Source organism: Oncorhynchus tshawytscha, linkage group LG13, assembly GCF_018296145.1.
Source record: "Oncorhynchus tshawytscha isolate Ot180627B linkage group LG13, Otsh_v2.0, whole genome shotgun sequence".
In the NCBI taxonomy this organism is placed as follows: Eukaryota; Metazoa; Chordata; class Actinopteri; order Salmoniformes; family Salmonidae; genus Oncorhynchus; species Oncorhynchus tshawytscha.
The window spans coordinates 56,163,689-56,188,574 of record NC_056441.1 but is presented as its reverse complement, the minus strand read 5'-3'; the positions used below and the strand labels follow the sequence as shown (position 1 = coordinate 56,188,574).

Below are 24,886 nucleotides of genomic sequence, written 5' to 3'. Positions count from 1 at the left end.
AACCCTGACTGCAAGACAGGCCTAATCGCCCAACATCAGTGCCCGACCTCACTAATTCTCTTGTGGCTGAATGGAAGCAAGTCCCCGCAGCAATGTTCCAACATCTAGTGGAAAGCCTTCCCAGAAGAGTGGAGCCTGTTATAGCAGCAAAGGGGGGACCAACTCCATATGAATGGTTTTGGAATTAGATGTTTGACGAGCAGGTGTCCACATACTTTTGGTCATGTAGTATGTGTGTTGATATATATACATATATAATATATTACAGCTTGGCATGCAGAGGCACTGTAAGGCAATACAGCCCAGTAGGGGCGTGTCTGGGTCAATGATTCCCAAACTCCATAGACAACCCATCTACTGCAGTCAGCGAATATAAAACAATACTCTCTTTGTCTCTGTCTGGTGCAATGCATGCACCTCACAATGGGTATAAAACCTAACATTGCTTTATAAAGATCAGATTGCTCTCTTTTAACATTACACAAAAATAAAAATATCATACATAACATCAATAACGCAAATTTCCTAGCTATTTTTTCAGACATTTCAGTCATTATGGTTCATTCTTAACCATGTAGGCTGTGCCACAAAAACTCTACATGAGCATACTTTTCAATTCAGCGGAAGAAAAAAAAAATCAGCCGGTGTGTGTGAGGGAGAGTGAGTTAAAGAGAGAAATATTGTTGTTGTGTCTTGCATAATTAGTTTTGGGGAGGGGGAGGGGTAATCATAGCCCCTCACTGACCTGCCAGTCCAAAAACACATGGCTGTGACCACGTGACTAATGACATCTGTGTCCAACAATAACATAATAGCCTTAAATTGACAGCTTGCATTGTCTGGGAGGTGATTAACTATAAGGCTAAATCTACTCCCGACATAATTGGCACAAAGAAAATATGGATTTCATTCACAGTGAAGCGCTTTGGACTTATTTTTCATAACCGGGTAATATGGGCTGTTGTGCAATTCGGAAATCAAACTGCATCGTTATGTATTGTAGGCTACCCCACGCAGCACTTGCCTGTACTCTCCCCCATCGAAAAGAGTAGCCTCCTATAATCTGCCGCTTCCCGGGCATCATTTTTTGGGGCAATTCTATGACACACTTAACGTTTTCAGTGATTTCCAATAAATACCAGGGCAATGTTGTTTAAATTAGGCTACATCATTATTTTGCAGTTTGGGGATGATAACTGTCGCATAGACTACATAATAAACCAGGCTACGGAGCAACATCAAATCGCATATCAGATCAAAATGAAAATAAGTCTCTTGAAATCCACACTTTCAAAAAATATGCATATTTTTATCACTACATTTCTCATACCCTACTGATGAGTATTTAACTTAGTTGATGTCCTATTTAATGTAAAACACACCATGTGACATTTCAATATTTTAAATGAGAACATTAGACATCAGTAGCCTACACATTAGCGAACGTGTCAATTGTATCATTGGTAATTTCATTACATGCTGGTTCTATGCTTTGCATACAAAACTCAGCATCACTTGGAGGCTGCGGATGAATGGAAAGTTGGACAGGGACCTTACCTGATAACCGCTGTATCACCCTGGCGGATAGTAATGTTGTCGGTCGCTCGCTGCATATCCACACTTCGGACGGGGAACCCTGTAGGAATAAGACACAGGAGTCTGAAAAAAGAAGCCTGCAATTGCCTCCAACACGGTCTCCTTCCGACCAGCATTTCGAACTGGGCGCGCAGAGATCCCAGAGAAAGTGTTTGGACTTATAAAAGGGAATTGAAGTGGCGCTCCGACCCTTGGCAATAACCTACTCCACGACAAAGTGTGACCAGGGGTTTCTATGATGTTGAGGAAGATAAATACGCGTTGAAACAACGAAAGCAAAATGGCTTGGAGGAAAACATATATTCCGTAAACCCTCTCTGAAAGCCCTGTATTCCACTGTGCTTTCAGCTCCCGCGTAAAGGCTGCGATAGACAGGCAGCAGAGTTCTTTAGAGGTGGGGAGGAAATTCAGTCCTCTCCAGTCACCAGCGCCTCTCACTCTAGAGCTCTCTCTACCCGATTACCCCACCCCCGCTTATACATCGCACTGCTGCCCCCTTCATGAGAGTCTGATGCGCCTTTTTTGGTTGTCACGACAACAGCACCAGCTGAGGTCCCTTTCTACTAGACACAACTGCGGTCGGCAGCTGAGAGGAGAGGAAAGTCATTGGCTATGTGTCTAAGTAAATGCCTCGCTTGTTGTTCTAGGTCCACAGTTAAGACTACATGCCAACATGGTCATGACGTAACCCAAAGAAATTAGAAGGAACATTTAGTTAATTAAATCATATTTATGGGCTTACAGGTTCACATTTTAATTGGTTGATATATATATATATATATATATATATATATATATATATATATATATATATATATTACATTTATGTAAAATGTGTGCGGCAGGCTTTTCAGCTGTAAAAACCCACAGTATTGAATGCATTGTGCTGGCTTTCCCTCATACATAAAAATATAATGATAATTCTATTATAATTCTGTCATTCTATTTCTATGATCCCATATAGCCTATTTCAGGTATTTCAAGATGACTATAGGGCCACCAGTATAGCCCAGCTATGGAGCTTAATTGCTCAACACTGAAGACCTTGTCGGGTGGTATGCAGTATAGCCAGGTAAGGTAAGGTGACAAGGTGCACAACATCCTTGCTTGTCTAATGTCACCTCAATTCACCTCTGGAGGTTACCATCCTACTGCTGACACCAATAGAACTGAATGCCATATAGGGTTCTGAATGCCAAAAGGCTTCTTAACATCTTCTACCCCCCAAGCTTAAAGACTCCTAAACAGCTAATCAAAGGGCTACCCAGACCCCTCTTTTACGCTGCTGCTACTCTCTGTTTATTATCTATGCATAGTCACTTTAACTCTACCTACATGTACATATTACCTTAATTACATTGACTAACCGGTGCCCCCGCACATTGACTCTATACCAGTACCCCCTGTTTATACAGTAGCTTCACTGTTGCTTTTTACTGCCTCTGTTTAATGATTTGTTACTTTTCTTTTCAATTTTTTACTTATCTGTTTTTTTACTTAACACTTTTTTTTTCATAAACTTATTTAAAGCATTAAGGGCTTGTAAAGTAAGCATTTCACTGTAAGGACTTGATATAGCTTATGTTAGATTTGTTGTTGTCTCAAAATATTATTTACGTGTTCTATTTTGTAAGCTAAAATATTTCTTAAAAGGCTACAGGAACATATTCAACAGTGAAGATTTATTTGGGGGAAGATTACTGTTCAGACATTTTCTCTTAATACGCTCATCACATTTAGCTTGGATAAAGTCACTTAAGATGAATGAGCTGATGGGTAGAGTTGTTTATTGTTTATAGGGTCATGCCCAATCTGTCATCATAAAACTGTGTCTAGACACATTGGCTTTGATTTTGACAAGGATGGTAATTATAATCACTTTGGCTGTCACTGGAGCAAGGGCAAGAGATGCAAGGGCATGCCTTCAACTTCATCAGAAATGTAAATGTGCCAACCCCAATGTGCCAACCAATAAGTTTTTTTTCTTTTTTTTCTTGCTAATCAGGAAACAGATTTAATAGGCTGTGTCCTTATGTTCAATCACTCCACAGTTTAATTAATTGTTAAGTGAAATCATACAGTATTGCACAATTGATCACAGTGGGAAAAAGAGTCAAAAGCATCAGCATTCACTGCATGGCGTCTTCATCTACGACATTGAACCTGGGTTTATATCCTGAATAAACACCACTATTTGTTATTATGATTAATGATCAAATGTAATCCTTTGTTGACTGCCAATGTAGCCTACAGCAGGGATCATCAACTAGATTCAGCCGTTTGACAATTTTTTTCTTGAGCGGATGGTCAGGGAGCCGGAACGTAATTATAAATCATTTGTAGACTGCAAATTGACCGCAAGAAGCCCAAACAGATTTCCCAAATTAGAATCAATTGGAGCTGATTTGCTGGTGTTTTTACAGTATTTTATGTCCAACTTGAAAAAAAATTGAATAAAAAATGACTCAGAAAACTTGGGGGGCCAAATAAAATCACACGCGGCCCAAATTCAGCCTGCAGGCCACCGATTGGGGAACCCTGGCCTACAGGAACCGTCTGTGGTTCAAATAAATTGTAAAGTATAGCACTAAAACACACTTGGCTTCTCAGTTTTATCATCAGCAGCATGGTGCAATGAGGCTTCAGTGTGAGATTAGTCCAGAATGGAACTGCATCTGTGAGAGATTGGAGCATATGAGCATAATTAATATGGGACAGTTCATGGAAGTGCTAATATTAGTGCATTAGAGGGAGCACTAAAAATGCTTTCCGCTGTGGATCATCCTCATACTCCTTAGAACAAAATGTCAAACTCCATCTTCCATTTTGAAAAGTAACTGAGAAGTTTTTGCCATTTTAGAGACATAATAGTTTGCACACTGCCAAGCTCTATGCATACTAAGGCCCATTGATTTTAAGTATGCATAAACTCTTCTATTCAAATGCTGGGCCAGATTAATTAAGCATGTGAATAAGGCTACAACATTAAAGTAGATCAATAACACATTAATATTAAGATAATTAATAAAACATTAAAGTGACAATTATTTTTGTGATTCACTCACTGTTGACTTTCATGTTCTAGCTTTGCTCTTATACTCCTCGGATAATGATTGACACATATTTTGTACCAGTGCAAAACATTTAACTTAACCTGGTCCTAAATATAACATTTAAACATTATGCTCATTGTCATAGGCCTTCCACTGATACATGGCCAAGATCATTTAGAGCTACACCCCCTCTCTCTTCCTCCCTCAGTCTGTACATTATCCTACTGCATTCGCATTATCCTACTGCAGTACAGTTACGTGACTGAGCACCAAGAACACAGAGAAGACAGGGAGAGAAAACGCCCCTCCTCCCTTTCTTTCCTCCTTATTTACCCACCATACCGTCAACATATGATATGGTTACTGTTCACCTATTGCCGAGCCTGAACAAATGGTCAGTGATACTCCACTGTTCCTGTCCGATCATCCTTCCCTCGTCCACACACTAGACTAGAGAAACCCACTCAGCCCACCCCACTCTTCCCCACATACTGTACACTGCTGACGGAAAGAAGCCTGACGGACCTAGTACCATGCTATTGGGCAGCTCCAAGCTCAGGGGATACCAGAGGGGTATTTTGAAACACTGGAAAACCCTGTTGCATGTTGGGAACTACATGCTGTGTTATGCAAGTCACATGGTAATACAGTATTAATAGTACTAGCTAGTGAATTTGGATGTTAAAGGTACAGTATTGTCACGAATCTCGCCGAAGATGGTGCCTCTTCCTGTTCGGGCGGCGCTCGGCGGTCGTCGTTGCCGGCCTATTAGCTGCCATCGATTCCCTTTCCGTTTGTTTCTGTTTATTGGGTTTAATTGGGTACACCTGTTTTGAGTTAGTGTTTGTTTGTAGGCTATTTAAGGGCACTAGGCCCGCTGGGTATTGTGCGGGCTTGTTCTCTGTTATTTTGGTGTTGGTGTATAAGTGTATTCTGATTATTTTCCGGACAGTTTTAGTCCTGTGTATTTTGGACGGGTTGTTTCATGCGCCCTAGTGTTGGCATGCACATGTCTCCGCTGTCGTTGGAATAAATAGATTCACGTACAATATTACCTGCTCTCTGCGTTTGACTCCTCCACCGCACCATTTGTAGAAGTCGTAACAGAAGCCCGCACCACCTATGGAGTCAGCAGGAGCAGCGACCACCCCTCTCCCAACTATGGAGGAGCGTATACACCATCATACAGCTGTCCTCCATCGGATCGGTTCAGCGATGGACCAGATGATGGAGAGGATGGAGCGATGGGAGAGGAGTGGTCTACCGACGTCTACCCCACAAACTACACCACCTACTCCACCTACGTCGTCCTCTGGGTCCAGCACATTACGTCTCTCCCCCCCGAGGGAGTACAATGGAGTGGCGGCTGGGTGCCAGGGATTTTTGCTCCAGCTCGAGCTCTACCTTGCTACCGTGCCTTCGGCTCCCTCGGGTGAGGAGAGTGTGAGCCTCCTCGTCTCCTGTTTGACGGGTAGGGCCCTGGACTGGGTCAACGCTGTCTGGAACAGCCCAGACTCGGCTCGGGGCCACTACCCGGAGTTCACCCGCCGTTTTCGAGCTGTGTTCGACCACCCACCAGAGGGTGCAAAGCGGCGGGTGAGCGGCTGTTCCACCTCAGACAGGAGACGAGGAGTGCGCAGGACTTCGCGTTGGAGTTCAGGACCCTGGCTGCTGGTGCTGGGTGGAATGACAGGGCCCTGATGGACCATTACCGTTGCAGTCTCTGGGAGAACGTCCGCCGGGAGCTAGCTTGTCGGGACACAACACTCTCCCTTGTTGAACTGATAGACATGTCGATTCGACTTGACAACCTGCTAGCTGCCCGCGGGCGTTCAGAAGGGGTCCTGTCAAATCCACCTTCCAGCCCTGCCGCTCCAACTCCGATGGAGTTGGGAGGAGCTGCATCTAGGGAGACCGGATGAGGAGGCTCCTCCTGCGCCTATTGTGGCCGGAGAGGACACACTCCGGACCGGTGCTGGAGGAGTCCCTCTGGGAGTCGAGCTGGCAGGCGGAACACTTCTCGGCCACCCCAGGTGAGTAGGCACCAAACTCACCCAGAGCTCCCTGTTGGTCACATCTTTTTGTTTATTTTTTTCCCTGCGTTTTTTCCCTCTCTTCAGCATAAGGCGCTAGTCAATTCAGGCACAGCTGGGAGTTTTATGGATCGTGGACTCGCCCGTAAATTGGGTATTCCGTTAGTGCAGATAGACCCACCTGTCCCCGTGCACTCCTTAGGTAGCCGACCGTTAGGGTCAGGGCTGGTCAGGGAGGCCACGATTCCGCTGGACATGGTAACGCAGGGGGATCATAGGGAGAAGATCAGTTTCTACCTTATTGATTCACCTGGGTTTCCAGTGGTGGGGGTTCCCTGGCTGGCTATTCACAATCCCCTAATTTCCTGGAAACAGGGGGCTCTTCAGGGGTGATCAGACGAGTGATCGGGTAGGTGTATAGGAGTTTCCATCGGTGCCACGACGGTGGAGAGTCCAGACCAGGTTTCCACCGTGCGCATTCCCCCCAGAATATGCCGATTTGGCTATCGCTTTTAGTAAGAAAAAAGCGACCAAATGACCACCCCATCAACGGTGGGATTGCGTGATAAACCTCCAGGAGAACGCTGCACTTTCCCGGAGTCACATGTACCCACTGTCACCGGAGGAGACGTTGGCTATGGAGACATAAGTCACGGAAGCTCTGGGACAGGGGTACATTCGGCCCTCCATGTCACCCGTCTCCTCAAGTTTCTTTTTTGTGAGGAAAAAGGAGGGAGGTCTGCGTCCGTGCATTGATTATCGAGGTCTCAATTAGATCACAGTGGGATTTAGTTATCCGCTACCTCTCATCGCTACGGCGGTGGAATCATTCCACAGAGCGCGTTTCTTCACAAAACTGGACCTCAGGAGCGCTTATAATCTGGTGCGTATTCGGGGAGGAGACGAGTGGAAAACAACGTTTAGTACCACATCAGGCCACTATGAGTACCTCGTCATGCCGTATGGGTTGAAGAATGCTCCAGCCGTCTTCCAATCCTTTGTAGATGAGATTCTCAGGGACTTGCACGGGCAGGGTGTGGTAGTCTATATTGATGACATCTTGATTTATTCTGCCACACGCGCCGCGCATGTCTCCCTGGTGCGCAAGTTTCTTGGGCGACTGCTGGAGCATGACCTATACGTCAAGGCTGAGAAATGTGTGTTCTCCAAACAAGCCGTTTCCTTCCTGGGTTATCGCATTTCCAGCTCGGGGGTGGTGATGGAGTGTGACCGCGTTAACACCGTGCGTAATTGGCCGATTCCGACCACGGTAAAGGAGGTGCAGCGGTTTTTAGGGTTTGCCAATTACTACCGGAGGTTTATCCGGGGTTATGGCCAAGTAGCGGCGCCCATTACCTCACTGCTGAAGGGGGGGCCGGTGCGTCTGCGGTGGTCGGCAGAGGCTGGTGGAGCCTTCAACCAGTTGAAGGTGCTGTTCACTGAAGCTCCCGTGTTGGCGCATCCGGACCCTTCGTTAGCATTCATAGTGGAGGTGGATGCGTCTGAGGCTGGGGTTGGAGCCGTGCTGTCTCAGCGCTCGGACACGCCACCGAAGCTGTGTCCCTGCACTTTATTTTCTAAGAAGCTGGGTCCGGGGGAGCGGAACTATGATGTGGTGGACCGGGAGTTACTAGCTTTGGTAAAGGCCCTGAAGGTGTGGAGACACTGGCTAGAGGGGGGCTAAACACCCTTTCCTCATCTGGACTGACCACCGCAATCTGGAGTATATTCGAGCAGCGAGGAGACTGAATCCGCGTCAGGCTAGGTGGGCCATGAGCTTGAGGCTATGATTACGCTCCCGGATACGGGATTGCTCGACGCAAGAAGTTAACACTAAGGCCGACGCGCTGTCCCGTCTCTATGACACCGAGGACCGGTCCATCGAACCCACTCCCATCCTTCCAGCCTCTCGCTGGTGGCCCCGGTGGTATGGGAGGTGGACGCGGACATCGTGCAGGTGTTGAGGGTTGAACCTGCGCCTACACAGTGTCCGACCGGTCGTAGGTACGTGCTGCTTGGTGTTCGTGATAAATTGATTCGGTAGGCTCACACACTACCGTCTTCGGGTCATCCGGGGATTGATAGGACAGTGCGGGGTCTTAGGGGGAAATACTGGTGGCCCACCTTAGCTAAGGATGTGAAGCTCTATGTCTCTTCCTGTTCGGTATGCGCTCAGAGTAAGGCTCCTAGGCATCTGCCTAGAGGGAAGTTACAACCCCTCCCGGTTCCACAACGGCCATGGTCCCATCTCTCGGTAGATTTCCTTACTGATCTTCCCCCATCTCAGGGGAACACTACCGTTCTGGTCTTTGTGGATCGGTTCTCTAAGTCCTGCCGTCTCCTCCCATTGCCTGGTCTCCCTACGGCCCTACAGACTGCAGAGGCTCTATTTACCTACGTCTTCCGGCACTACGGGGTTCCAGAGGACATCGTATCTGATCGGGGTCCCCAGTTCACGTCCCGGGTTTGGAAGGCGTTTATGGAGCGTCTGGGGGTCTCGGTCAGCCTTACCTCTGGTTATCACCCCGAAAGTAATGGGCAGGTGGAGAGAGTAAACCAGGAAGTGGGTAGGTTTCTGAGGTCGTATTGCCAGGACCGGCCAGGAGAATGGGCGAGGTACGTCCCGTGGGCAGAGTTGGCCCAGAACTCACTTCGTCATTCATCCACGAACATGTCGCCATTCGAATGCGTACTGGGCTACCAGCCGGTCCTGGCTCTGTGGCATCAGAGTCAGACCGAAGCTCCTGTGGTGGAGGAGTGGGTACAGCGCTCTAGAGAGACCTGGCGGGCAGTCCAGGATTCTCTCAGGCAGGCCAGTGAACGGCAGAGGAGAAATGCTGACCGCCACCGCAGTGAGGCCCCGGTGTTTGCACCAGGGGACAGGGTCTGGTTCTCGACTCGAAACCTGCCCTGCCGGAACCTGGGGCCGCAGTATGTGGGGCCATTTTAAAGTCCTGAGGAGGATAAACGAGGTGTGTTATAGATTGCAACTTCCCTCTTACTATAGCATTAACCCCTCGTTTCATGTGTCTCTCCTCAGGCCGGTGGTAGCTGGTCCCCTACAAGACGGTGAGGTACCGGAGGTCCCTCCACCCCCTCTGGACATCGAGGGGTCCCCGGCGTACACAGTACGAGCTATTCTGGACTCGAGACGCCGGGTGAGGGCCCTGCAGTACCTCGTGGACTGGGAGGGGTACGGTCCGGAGGAGAGGTGCTGGGTACCGGGGAGGGACATTTTAGATCCTTCCCTCTTGAGGGATTTCCACCGCCTCCACCCGGATCGCCTCGTCCTCGGCGTGCTGCGGGGGGGGTTGGTTTCGTATTTTGGACGGGTGGTTTCTTACGCCCTAGTGTTGGCATGTCCATGTCTCCGCTAGATTCACGTATGGTGAAAACACAAAACAGAAAATAATCACCCACAACTCAAGAGTGAAAACAGGCTACCTAAGTATGGTTCTCAATCAAGGACAACGATTGACAGCTGCCTCTGATTGAGAACCATACCAGGCCAAACACAGAAATCCAGAATCATAGAAAATAAAGAATTGCCCACACCAACTCACACCCTGACCATACTAAAACAAAGACAAAACAAAGGAACTAAGGTCAGAACGTGACAATATGCCTGATTGAGGCCCATTTAAAGCCTGCCAAGCTGACCAAAGAGTGTCTGTTATCCCCTCATTAAACAATCCCCCTCTCCAAAATCACAAACTCATAAATATTGGAGAAGCAATTTCAGGTAAAAAAGGGTTCATCATTATTGAACTCTGCCAGGCATGATTCTTCATGAACTGTGTAGGGTAACCTGGTTATGAAAACCAATGGTTCTATGACTATTACTAAAATTTGGGTGATCAATGAGGCATTCTCACCCATGAGATCACGCTATTAACTAACGTACTATGGCCCGTGTCAAAAGGGAAAAGGGAACATTAACGAACACGCCCACCTACAGTGTGTTCTGATTAATTCCATTCTCTTTGTGGGGAAAAAAGAGTGGATGCATAATTTACCTTGACATTCCCGTCATACCCGAGCTCCTGGCAGCGAAATGCATGATATGCAGGAAAAAGGATACGGTACCCGCACTCAGCAATATATCACAGGAGGAACACATTGAATTACACCTTGGCCTGATGAGCCGTGTGTCAGCAAAACTCAAGCTGGCAGCAAAGACAAAAGAGAATGGCAATGTTGTTCTCAAAGTGGTGATTGACCTCCTTTTAGGGTTTCTGATGAGGGAGAAACCTTTTTAGGGCCTCAACTAGTACTGAATTCCAAATCAACTACCTTGGCACTACCATAGGATATTGCTGAAAGTATCAGATTGATCAGGTTCAGGATCAGGTGTAAAATGATGGGTGGGATTTTTTGGCACATTATTTACACCGATCCAATTGTTTCAGATCTACAGGAATGCGTGGGAAGTATGGGCTAGGAATACATTTAGAAATCAGCAAAAGTGTGGGTTGCTGTTAGTGTAAATCTCTGCCTATTTGGTGACGTTTCCTCTGTCATCAAATGCTGTCCAGTGAGTCATGAGATCTTTATGCTGACGTCAGTGCTGATAATGTCCAAACTGATATTCAAACGCATGGCGAGCAAGTTTGTTTTCATTCCCAGCCATATAGATTGATTACATGCCAAGCCAAGCCAGATAAACAAAATAATCATATTGTGTGTGCAGTGTTTGGATCCAAAACATCAGTCACACCAATGTGTTCTCTGGTAACAGACATTCCTTAAATATTTGGCTTGGCAAAAGCTATCATGGTTCCTCCACAAATAGATTGCGTCACACATGGAATAAACAACAAAAAAAAACAACTTGGTCGACATACAGTTGAAGTCGGAATTTTACATACACATAGGTTGGAGTCATTAAAACTCTTTTTTTCAACCACTCCAAAAATGTCTTGTCAACAAACTATAGTTTTGGCAAGTTGGTTAGGACATCTACTTTGTGCATGACACAAGTCATTTTTCCAACGAATGTTTACAGACAAAGTCACTCATAATTCACTGTATTACAATTCCAGAGGATCAGAAGTTTACATACACTAAGTTGACTGTGCCTTTAAACAGCTTGGAAAATTCCAGAAAATGTCATGGCTTTAGAAGCTTCTGATAGGCTAATTGACATCATTTGAGTCAATTGGAGCTGTATCTGTGGATCTATTTCAAGGCCTACCTTCAAACTCAGTGTCTCTTTGCTTGACATCATGGGAAAATCAAAAGAAATCACAAGTCTGGATCATCCTTGGGAGCAATTTCCAAATCGCTGAAGGTACCACGTTCATCTGTACAAACAATAGTACGCAAGTATAAACACCATGCGACCACGTAGCCGTCATACCGCTCAGGAAGGAGAAGTGTTCTGTCTCCTAGAGATGAATGTACTTTGGTGCGAAAAGTGGAAATCAATCCCAGAACAACAGCAAAGGACCTTGTGAAGATCCTGGAGGAAACAGGTACAAAAGTATCTATATCCACAGTAAAACAAGTCCTATATCGACATAACCTCAAAGGCCGCTCAACAATGAAGAAGCCACTGCTCCAAAACTGCCATAAAAAAGCTAGACTATGGTTTGCAACTGCACATGGGGACAAAGATCGTACTTTTTGGAGAAATGTCCTCTGGTCTGATGAAACAAAAATAGAACTGTTTGGCCATAATGACCATCGTTATGTTTGGAGGAAAAAGGGGGAGACTTTCAAGCCAAAGAACACCATCCGACCGTGAAGCACGGGGGTGGCAGCATCATGTTATGGGGGTACTTTGCTGCAGGAGGGACTGGTGCACTTTACAAAATAGATGGCATCATGAGTTAGGAAAATTGTGGATATATTGAAGCAACATCTCAAGACATCAGTCAGGAAGTTAAAGCTTGGTCGCAAATGGGTCTTCCAAATGGACAATGACCCCAAGCATACTTCCAAAGTTGTGGCAAAATGGCTTAAAGACAACAAAGTCAAGGTATTGACGTGGACATCACAAAGCCTCAATCCTATAGAAAATGTGTGGGCAGAACTGAAAAAGCGTGTGCGAGCAAGGAGGCCTGTAAACCTGACTCAGTTACACCAGCTCTGTCAGGAGGAATGGGCCAAAATTCACCCATCTTATTGTGGGAAGCTTGTGGAAGACTACCCGAAACGTTTGACCCAAGTTAAACAATTTAAAGGCAATGCTACCAAATACTAATTGAGTGTATGTAAACTTCTGAGCCACTGGGAATGTGAGGAAGGAAATAAAAGCTGAAATAAATCATTTTCTCTATTATTCTGACATTTCACATTCTTAAAATGAAGTGGTGATCCTAGCTGACGTAAAACAGGGAATTTCTACTCAGATTAAATGTCAGGAATTGTGAAAAACAGAGGTTAAATATATTTGGCTAAGGCGTATGTAATCTTCTGACTACAACTGTGGCTAGGTTGCCAAAGATATTTACCTTCATAAAGTTGATCACAATGCGAAAACACAACTCCGAAGTGAATGCTACAGTAATAAGCATATGCTTTCATTTTTGTTTTCACACAAGATGTTTTTCTCCAAGCCCTTTATTCCGTGCAGAAAATCCATGCTACAATCTTACACAAGCTTAAAATCCTCAGACATTATGTACGGTTTGTGAGTTGAACAGGGACTAAGGTGTGAAAACACTCCGCATTCTCTGATATATGAACATACAGATGACTAGATTGTGCATATGGTACAATTGCTGAAATGATAACTCACATGCAACCGAGAGCCAAATCCACAGTGCACAACATTCTCCAAGACAAGGCCAAAAGACTTGTGAATTCTTACATAACTGTTCCAACAATGTATTCTGTGATCAAAGGGAATCAAAAACATCTGATATGGGTCAATCTCCATGCAAATGGGGATCCTGACATTACGGTCGATGGTTGGAGAAGGTAATTCTGAAGGCGAGACGGTGGGAGTTTGACCTTTCTCAGAGTCTTAGCTCTATGTATCCCGCCGGAGATGATCGCCTCACGTACTGTAGCAGCAACATAATCTTCTCCAAAGAGTTAATCTCCAACCCTCAGGTCATTCTTTTGCTATTCATTTCACAAACAGGCTGTCCACATAGAGCCATAGAAAAAATATTGTATTGAATGTGAAAGCACAAGGAGAAAAGCAACTGAACACTGAGGTGTCGACGAAGGTGTTGACATACTGTACAGTACACATACTATCATACAGGTTTCGCTGATTGTTTGTTTTGTATACTGCAGATAGCAATTACTTGTTAGACTCAATGCCACAAACAGCCATTGCAGACACTATGTGCTAACACTAGACTCACCGAGTTTCAGTACAGACATTAAGATAAACATTGCGACCAAATCAAGCTATAAAAATCTGAGCACCCACTGTACCTTTCACTATCTACCTCATAGTATATCTTATACACCCTATTTTGGCAGCTTGGATATCCATTACAATCAACAACAATTGTTCATTTTACTGTTTCGACCACTTTTAATGTATCCGTTTGTTTCGCTTTTTTGCCTCTATTTAATGTTCAGCTTGGTGAGTTGTTGGTGCTTTCAGTTCTTACTTTTCTATGTGGCCTCTTCCACTATATGGGCATGGGAATGGTGGATGACTTGAAGGCAAATCTATGAAACCACAACAAAAACATACCACCGCATGAGACTTGAAGGTTTCACAGGAAAATGGGTTTATTTTGTTTTTGTTTTGATTGTTGATCTCAAAAGGTCAATCTGGTGGAAAACAAGTCCCTCGGGATGTACATTTGAATTTAGGCCAAGCACATGTCCTCCAAAAGGATACCTTCTTGTAGGGATCTGCTGACAAACATCAGGCTAGGTAGTATCATGTATCAATCCTTATGTAGCCCCAGGGAAACATGTTGAATGATGCTCTGATGCTTAACTCCTGGTCAACATTCCCGTTTACAGGCTGGTTGAGGATCTAGTGCTAGGGGTGATCTTTTAGCACCTGATTAGAATTATAGATGAACATGTTCATCATGCGTGACCAGACAGAAGTGTATTAAAATGCAGATTATGAATTGTTGTTGTATTTTAATGAGAGGGAAACATTGTACCATTATTCAGCTACTAAGTCACTTTAATGGATGTAAACATTAGTTTGATGGGCTAATGCATTGATTATTACATATGCATGGTGAAAATGGAACACTGGCTGAGTTAAACGCTCAAAGTCAAGCAAATAGCACTATGGTTAGAGTGGCTGTTAGTAAGAGCCAAGGGGGATTTAATCCATGAGTGAACAGTAAAGATGGGTTAAACCACACATGAGAATTGGTTCTCAGCTCTATGACCACAAATATGGAGACCTTTAAAGCCACACTGTAACGTGGGCCACCAACACATTTAACAAAGGAGTAAATTAATAACAACAAACAACTACACATTGCATATACACAGATCACACAGCAAAGCAAACAACACAGATATGAGCACATGCACACTCATTCTCATGAAAACAGTAGAAAGTCAGTAGAAAGTAGAAAGTGGACTCTTCCAGCCCCAGATGAATTATGCAGTGCTTCTCCATATAAATGGATAGAGTCCCTTAATAAAGACTGAACTTCCTGGGATCTCTGGAGACAGAAGCCCCAAAGACCTATCTCCAGGTCCCCAGCCAAAATCTGCATTATTAAAAATGTTCTAATTAGTATACCATATAAAAGTACAGAGCACGAATTGTACAGAGCACGAACTGCCATCCCCACCCATTTCTTTACACATGGAACGTTTGCTTTAACTTGTTATATTTTTCATGTTCGAATCGAACCCATGAAACAAACGTTGATGCAGTGCGAAGGAGAGATCAGCAGAATAATTTGAGGGGACCAGGGAGGAGAACTCCCTAATAGCCAATGAGTACACACACAGTCTTAAGAAATGTACACCCCCTTTCACCGTGTCAGCTAATAAGAGGAAATTGAATTAATTTGAATTATCATAGCATTAAATTATCATACAGCCATTACGCCAAGAGTGGAATCTACTATTCTTCCCCACGATAGATCAGAACATCTAAGCTTATGGTACAGCTAACGCTAGGAGGAGACAGTAGTATCTTCCACCCATTTGCTATATGTTAGACTCTAGACTGATCCATTTTTCATCTACACCACCTCTATGCACAGACACCCGTAGAAACTACAGTACTGTATGCTAATCCAATAGTTTACGCATAGATTGTTGACCGCTGGAGTAGCTGGATGGATTATGTGATTCTTGACCTAAGGAGAACCTGTAGCCCCTCCTACATCGCTAATTGCTCTGTCTGTCCTCAGCCAGAGCTGGGTGCTTCTGTTCTGCTCCCTGTTGGAAATGGACCGGTGCGTGATGGAAGGAGGGACGGGAAGGTCAGAAGGGAGTGGAGGTGACCTATAATCCATCACTGTGTTATTACTCAGGCCTCATGCATAATGACCCAGAGCAAGGCGCGCTGACACCAGCCAGCGGTGAGACATGGGGTGCACAGCGCAGTCAGAGCAGCTCCTCCATCTGTTGTAGCTGCACCATGCGAGCTCAGCCAAGGGCAAGGACACCTCAGTTTGCACTGTGGTATCATTACTATTTCACAGGTCCTACAACTACCACTCAGCACTCTCATAGGGTTGCCACTGCTCCGCCTTGTAGAATCACAGGGTTGTAGCCGTCTCATGGAACAACTACGTATGTCCCACAGAATATTTTCCTCACGGTTACGTAACGCTGAGGTGTCTCAGACCTTCTACAACTTCAGTGGCTGGCTTTCAGACATCAACTATGTCTTGAAGAACCACTATCCCTCATGAGCCTCATAGCATCTGTCTTACAGAGTCAGTCTCACTCTGTTCGAGGTAAATCGAGAGAGAAAAAATGAACAATCAGTCTCAGAGCAGTCTCAAATCAACTTGCAGAATCGCTGTCTCACTGTCCTAAAATCCCTGTCAGTCTTAGGGAGGAGGAGCTCTGTGGTCTGTCTTACATGATCACAATCTCCTAGAGTGGTGGTCTGTAACAGCTGGGCCTAAACCCGCTCTCACTTTATCACAATCTTATTGGAGTCATTGCAACACTGTCGGGTTGAGACCACTTTGCTGTCTGAAAGCATCATACTAGCAACAAAATTCCTCTGTCTCACATATCACCACCTTGACGCATTATTTCCGGCTTTAAAATGGATTTCCATCAATATTGTATGACACCATCATGTTCAGTGTTACATTTTATGTGCTTTGGGCAGGGGAGAGAGGAGCTTGTGTTTTGTTTCCGCTGGCAAACAAATTATGAATAAAAAACCTGTCACATGAAGGCAATTAAGTTATTTAAATTACAAAGCAATGCATTGTTGGCGACAGTAGCTATTTAAAAAAACAAAGAAGATTTACTTAGAAATAACCAGGGGTGAATGTACAGCATGAATGAATAATGGAGATTGTGATGGCAAAATGTATAGAATCGGGACAAGAAGAGGGAAGGAATAGGATAAGGGGAGTTTGTCTAAAAGCAATACAATTATTTGCAAGTCCTAAAACAACCAGAAACTGGTATTTCAAGGAAACAAATAACCTAGTAATAAAAGTAATATGTACACGCCCACATTCAAATCAGGAAAAAGATGATGAATGAGCTGGACATCTCTCCTAAAATGATTTACACTACCAGTCAAAAGTTTGGACACACCTACTCATTTCCAGGGTTTTTCTTTATCTTTTAAAACTATTTTCTACATTGTAGAATAATAGTGAAGACATCAAAACTATGAAATAACACGTGGAATCATGTAGTAACCAAAAAAGTGTTAAACATCAAAATATATTTTATATTTGAGATTCTACAAAGTAGCCACCCTTTGCCTCGATGACAGCTTTGCACACTCTTGGCATTCCCTCAACCAGCTTCACCTGGAATGCTTTTCCAACAGTCTTGAAGGAGTTCCCACATGTCGAGCACCTGTTGGCTGCTTTTCCTTCACTCTCCGGTCCAACTCACTTTAAACCATCTCAACTGGGTTGAGGTCAGATGATTGTGAAGGCCAAGTCATCTGATGCAGCACTCCATCACTCTCCTTCTTGGTCAAATAGCCCTTACACAGCCATTCATTCCTATGGAGTACTGCTCCTACTGGGGAGTGCCAATATGGCCGACCGGTGGATTCAAAGCCTCTCAATGGCCAGTACATAGCATTAGCAATCCAGGCTTTATATACATCATTGCTATCTTAAGGGTATCTGTCTGGAACCAAGAATCTTCAGAGAACTCTCCATGCACGCAAAGTCCAAGTAGAGTTCCGCAACGTCCCCACGTGGGGCATCCATGGATTGTTTTGTAGTTCATAAAGCTTCCAGGGCTGGTCGCCAGTCTGAACAATAGGAGTGGTGTTCACACATTCAGTTTATAGTCCTGGAACCAGGAAGAGTTGAGGCCTCTCGGGTGAGGGAAAGGTTCCAGGGCTCATAACGTATTCCATCGTCTGTGTGAAGACTGTGTGGTCCAACAGATACCAAACAACATACATTTCCTTGGAGCGTAATACCTGTTAATTGTCAGGAAAATATACAGTATCATACCTAAAATACAAGGTCTTATTATACACAAATCTCAACACTTGTAACCATGTCATTTTCAGTCCGTTTACATTGTTTCCTTGAGAAAATAAGAGTTTTTGAGGCACTTTGTGTGCAGTTAGTTGCTTTCCAATGGAGAAGCTCCTTGACTGAGCCACAGTCATCCTCGGTATTTATCGGGACCCAGCTGAGTCTGTCTCAAGTCTGAGTGCGATTTGCTTCAAACCTGCCGCCCTTGTTGCTGATAGGAGAAGCTTTGAAGTAGATGGGAGGCGTGAGAGTAGGCAAAGGCGGAAGGGAGCCTGCTTGTACCCTTCTGGCCCTCTCTCTTTGTGCTCTCTGGCCGGTAAAATGGGGTTTGGTGTCTATTCCCTTTGTCCTTGTCGTCTGGCGTAGGTATGTTGGTGCATCACTGTTCTACAGATCCTTACAGTAGCTAGGTCTGTTTGAAATAATTCATGTTAAGTCATGGGCTCACGAGTTGCGCAGCTTGAGGCATCACTACAGACACCCTGGTTCGAATCCAGGCTATATTACAACCGACAGTGATTGGGAGTCCCATAGGGCAGCGCACAATTGGCCCAGCGTGGCCGGTGGAGGCGTCATTGTAAATAAGAATTTGTTCTTAACTGACTTGCCTTGTTAAATAAAGGATAAATAAAAATAGGATGGCCTTTGAACAAACAATGTTCTGTAGTCCTTGGATTCGTGGCTATTAGCCGTGTTCTGGGTCTATGAATCCGATTTAAAATATGAACCATATCAGCCCCAGTTAAATACCAAAGAGCATTCCATTATTTCCATTGGGCTGAGATATTTTCATGACCTTCTTTTTAATAAAGCATAATGTCATGTCATTTGGAATGTGTTCAAATGGGACCAGATAAAGCACAAGAACACAGTCAAAATGTTGTTTGAAACAGCATAGCAAATGTTTATCGGAGGATTCCCTTGTTAGTCAAGTCTAAAACATCAAAGCAATCTCAACTTTCTTTTATGTGTAAATTCTGCGTTTCTAATGTCCATCTTAAATCATAATACCACCATAGTCAGCCCTCAATTAAATCCGTTTTCAAATGTGAAAATATCCTCTGAGATAGTATCTAATGTTTCAGAGTTTTCACAGAGGACTAATTACAAAGTTAACGGGCTGAAAGGCAGGGGAGGATTGTTAGGTGTTCTCTATTCCCTTATTTCAGAGAGACAACCGTGCCTATCCAATTTCTGAGCCTCTCATTTGATGTTGAAAAAAATGAAAGAACAAAAACAAAGGCTCAAAGAAAGTCAGTCACAGCACACAGGCCATTAGAAGAGCACCATCTCAAATCAAATGTGATACCAAACCATATTGTAATGGAAACAGGCAGGGAGAGTGAGCTTGTCCGTAAGTGGTCGGCGAACCCTTAACCTGGACCGCAGCCCTGCGTGCCATCAGCTGCATCAACGAAAGCATACTCAATTGGCAGAGTCAATATCTACGCTTATCAACACATGGTCGCTAGAATATTGAAGTGTAATACTACAAATCTACCACAAAAGTATGTTTAAATAAAATATTGACTCCAGAAATGGCATAGTATAGACCCTTTCTAATAAATAAAAACTTTTAGGATTGCCGTCTAATGAAACACCTTGAAAATAAAAGCAACAGGATAGAATACTGGTGGATCCTTATAGAATAAAGGTGCTCTTTGGTTAAGAAAAAACCCAAGGAGGACCTATAAGCATTCTTCATTAAGTTAAAATGCCTTTTTGTTATGTTGCCATGTTCAGTAGAACAAAATCAAAAAATATCAGACGGGATAAGTTTTTGGCCTGGTCTTCGTCAATAACGATACAATGACACAAAATGCAACATGTCTATGTTCATGGTGATTGCATGCACCATACATGGTAGTTCTATCTTTGAGGATGGTACATTTTATTTTAGGTAATGAAAGGATCATATTACCCCAAAAGCAGTGCCATGTGACAATGACAGACTGGTAAAACAGGATCATCATACAATGTAACCAAACACCTTATGTAGTAAGTTTCACCCAGAACAGCCACTTTTGAATAACAAATCTTTTGTAACTGTTTTAGGAACAAAACTCTTCATGAGCCCTTGTCTTGAGGTAATGACACTTAAAAGCATTCAACCACGAGTAGACTAATCACAGCACGGATTCATGACACCCTAAAACTAGGCCTATTTAAAATGTTCTCCCAGATGAGGCTTGCTTTCTCGTTTCCAAAAAATTACAACCAGCACTTTAATAATCACAAACGTCACAAATTTCTATTTCCATTTTTCTATTGCATGAAACACTGCTTTGGCTTTTATGAAAATCTGTTACACATGGTTAAAGAAAATATATTAATATGACGTGAAAATACTGGCTTTCATATTTTAAAGGGATAAGGATCAACCCGTTATCAAATATAAATGACACCTTTGTCTATTTTTATATTAGGGACATTTTATACAACTCCCAGAGGTGTCTCATACTTCTTGAGCACCGATATTGTGTATGCAAATACTGTATGTCTAAAAAGCACTGGAAAAGATCAAGACACTGAACTGTTCAGTGCAGATACAGTACTTTTTGTTTTCTTATGAGAAACAAGTCGTCACTCTATGCCTCTTTTTTTTTTACTGAAGCACATCTTCCTTTATTTGGTGAAGGGGAGCCATCAACAACTAGAATATCATTTTGTTATCCCATTGGAGATGGAATTTCTTATTTTTGCTCTACTACCAACCCTCAAATATGTGGGATATTCATGATTTTTTGAGTCGTATTCACAGTTCTCCCACCGTTGTCAGAAATGTCAAAAATAACTTACTTGTTGCCTCTGTCTTGGTGGAGGTGCATCATCAGATGTAGGGTGATGCCTGACACGAGTTGTCAGAGCTGTAAGTCCTCTGGCTATACTGATTAATACGACTGACATGGGGGTAGAATTTCATTACAACGTTCGCCTTACATCTACCATAAATTACTGGACAATTTCAGAGTAATAATACACTGTCTGAATGCTTAAAACAAGTCATTTACATAAAAATGGCCTCACATGAAAAGTTTAGACCTCTCCATCACACGACTAGGAACACTTATCAGCACCATCTCCAATTACCCAAGAGTCTGCCTAGCTCAAAGCATGTTATTTACAATCACATCCACCCTTCGCTTTCCTTGCCATATTACAGACAAAATAAAAATAGCATGATACAACATACTAAGCAACCTCAATTGAATCCTACATTCTATTCTCAGCTCCACCCATGGCCAATGAAGGGGGTTTGTGTACTATCATACTGAATACATTTCCAAAAATAACTGATGCACCTGCCTAAAAACCTGTTTAGGGAAGGGAAAGGGGATACCTAGTCAGTTGCACAACTGAATGATTCCACCAAAATGTGTTTTGCTCATTGAACTAAACCCCTCTGAATCAGAGAGGTGCGCGGGCTGCCTTAATCAACATCCACGGTGCCTTGCTCAAAGACAAAATGGCAGATTTTTCCAACTTGCCGATTCAGTGATTCAAACCAGCGACCTTTCAGTTACTGGCCTAATGCTCTTAACCGCTAGGCGCCCTGCCGACCTGTATCGGGTTTGGTTGTGAATAACAACTAGGATTGCAAAGGGAGGGTATATTACTGGAAACTTTCAAAGATTACCAGTAAACTACCAGAAGGTTGGTATCTTTCAAGGATTTTATGTAATCTATCACAAGACATCTAGTGGCCCTTTTGGGTAATTCAGATTGTCACAGATGTTCTTAATAATCTCTGGTCATCTGTTGCCTTATCAAGTGTTAAATAAAAACAAAGCTGTAGAAAACAATCCTAAATATAAACCATAGTGAATACCATTTGTGTTTAATATGAGGGTTTCAGCATGAAATATCCTTTACAAACGTAATTTTTTTTTATATGTCAATATGTATTTGTTGTGAAAAAAAAGTCAATAGTTGGAAGACTTGCAGAGTTAATTGAAAATAATGGCATTGTTGATGATATGCTTTTTTCATTAATTAGGCTATTTTCTGTTGAACCATATGGTCTATTTCCTAGAAACTCATGGACAATATGGACACATAATACATGAATACTATACATTAAACAATTTTGTAAAAGTTTTTCACGTATAAATTCCCAAAGTTAGATTAACAAAGATTTCCTGTTAATTACCCAAATTAATGAAGATTCCGGTAACTTTGCTAAATTACCAGTAGCTTTGCAACCCTAAACGCAACACAAGAGGAGAGAGGGGACAAAATGAGAACAACAAGAGTGCAGTCCAGGTGAAAAAGGGGAATGAAATGACAAGGAACAGAAGGCACTGAAACCTGGGATAGAGATGGCAATCAGTGAGGATGAAGAGAGAAAATAGAGAGAGAGCAGAGGGTAGTGAGAGAGAAACATAAGAGGGAGGCGAACAAATGAGAGCGGGAGGAAAATGAGAACATGAGCGATGTGTGAAGAGGAGGAGAGAAAGATGAGACAAAAACAGATGAAGAGTCCAGATATTAGGTAAAGTCAGGCCTTGTAGAGACTGTAATGAAGCTGACCCTTATAAATTGTTTAGCGCGTTCACGTTTCCCCATATATGTAGTAATTAATTTCTCCTAAATGTACAATGCCCTCGGAAAGTTTTCATAACCCTTGACTTTTTCAACATTTTGTTACCTTACAGCCTTATTGTAAAATGGATTCAAATCAAAAAAATGTCCTCAGCAATCTACACACAATACCCCATAATGACAAAGCAAAAACACATTTTTTATTTTTTTGTTGCATATTTATTCCGAATAAGAGACAGAAATACCTTATTTACATAAGTATTCGGACCCTTTCCTATGAGACTCGAAATTTAGCTCAGGTGCATCCTGTTTCCATTGATCATCCTTGAGATGTTTCTACAACTTGATTGGAGCCCACCTGTGGTAAATTCAATTGATTGGACCTTATTTGGAAAGGCACACACACGTCTATATAAAGTCCCACAGTTGACAGTGCACGTCAGAGCAAAAACCAAGCCATGAGGTCGAAGGAATTGTCCGTAGAGCTCCGAGACAGGATTGTGTCGAGGCACAGGTCTGGGGAAGGGTACCAAAACATTTCTGCCACATTAAAGGTCCCCAAGAACAGAGTGGCCTCCATCATTCTTAAATTGAAGAAGTTTGGAACCACCAAGACTTGCTTGAAGTTGAAAAATTTAAGTTTTGAATTGATAAGATATCTCGCAAGAGGTTCTTGATAGTTTAATTGCTTGTAAAGTTGTTTTTCTTCTACAAAGGTTTCGCTGGTACATCGCTCATATTTTATTAATTCCCCTATATCATCAAATTATTCTGAAAAGTTATACAATTCATTGAAGTTGTTTTCAAGCAAAAAATTATCATCAATGCCATGCAACAAGCAATTTCTTAGCAGTCTTAACCATGTCAGCAAAAGTTGTATTTTTCAAGTCATATCAAAATGCAATGTTCAAAGATATATTCAGAATATAGCTTGAATTTCACAATATTATAGTGTTCTAAGGGTAGAGATATAGGCTGACAATCAGAAAGTTGCAAAATCATTATTACTGGAATTTTTCTAATAAATATCCCATAACTGACCCAAGCATGTGAGTTTCATGTGCATCTGAAGTAAGAATTCTACCGAATTATAGTATGGCCACTCTCACTCTCTTGTTTGCCTCTCATCTGTAGATTACCATTATTCAAATGTTCTCATTCATTGCCTGTCACTCCCATTTCTAAATATCTATGTGATATCTCCCTCCAGTATGCTGCAAGCGTGGCTACCCATCCAGCTCTCATTGTAAACTCAGGACACTTACCCTCTGGAATGGACCAGATGGAGACAAAGCACATCTGGCTACTACACCCAGCCAGGGTGTGGATACCCAGGGGAGGAAGCAGGAGTCACAGGGGGCATGGTGGAGCATGGGAACACAGATCACCCTAACGAGGACCAGGGGGGTTGTTTTCTCCTCCACCTCGACAGTCTGTCAGACTCTGACATGGTAATCCATCCTTGGCGGTAACCTGAAGCTCTGGTTCAGCTCTGGTTATTCAGGAGACAAATCAAGAGGCAGTGGAGCGGGCATGTTGGAGGGCACAGGCCTGTCTCCCCGCTAGACTCTTCACAGCTGCTTCTGACGATTCCTCCACTTCACAATGTTAGTTAAGAGGCGAGGGAGTTTTTCTATATCGCATGTGATTAGGCTATAGGAAGATTCAACTACACTGAGATGTGGTCACTTGATTTCCTCCACATTTTGACCAATGTGAATTTCCCTCTGTGGTTTGACAACTTCAACAAACTCTACCTCACGCTGACCAACCACAATCTTGTGTTTTAGTTCTGATATTTTTCTCAAATACTTCACTATGGTATATGGCCTTGCTATCCAAGGTACTTTAGTAGCACGCCCTCTGAAGTACTAAGATCAGGCTGACATTACAAAGACCATGAAAAGACTCGGATATCCTGGCACGGCATATAAGTAAATGTGATCCATTCTCAAAATAATGACTTGTTATTTTACATAATCCCAAAAATGTAAGTCATTGAAAGTGCTTTGTATGGAAAACAAATGCCACTTGGCAAACACAAAGACTTTCCAATGAAACT

The 24,886-nt window shown here is 43.2% G+C and overlaps 1 protein-coding gene across 4 annotated transcripts in view; it reads right to left on the bottom strand.

Annotated features, from left to right (window-relative positions):
- LOC112265192 (limbic system-associated membrane protein) overlaps positions 1-24,886 on the bottom strand; it is a 1,166,314-nt gene that overhangs the window by 137,635 nt on the left and 1,003,793 nt on the right. For 3 of the 4 annotated variants that reach the window (XM_024442285.2, XM_024442287.2, XM_024442286.2), the window contains exon 2: positions 1,558-1,636. In XM_024442285.2, coding sequence (XP_024298053.1) covers positions 1,558-1,636 — 79 coding nt within the window. Of the gene's footprint in view, positions 1-1,557; positions 2,073-24,886 lie in introns of those variants that run through there. The other variant, XM_024442284.2, reaches the window with a different exon arrangement.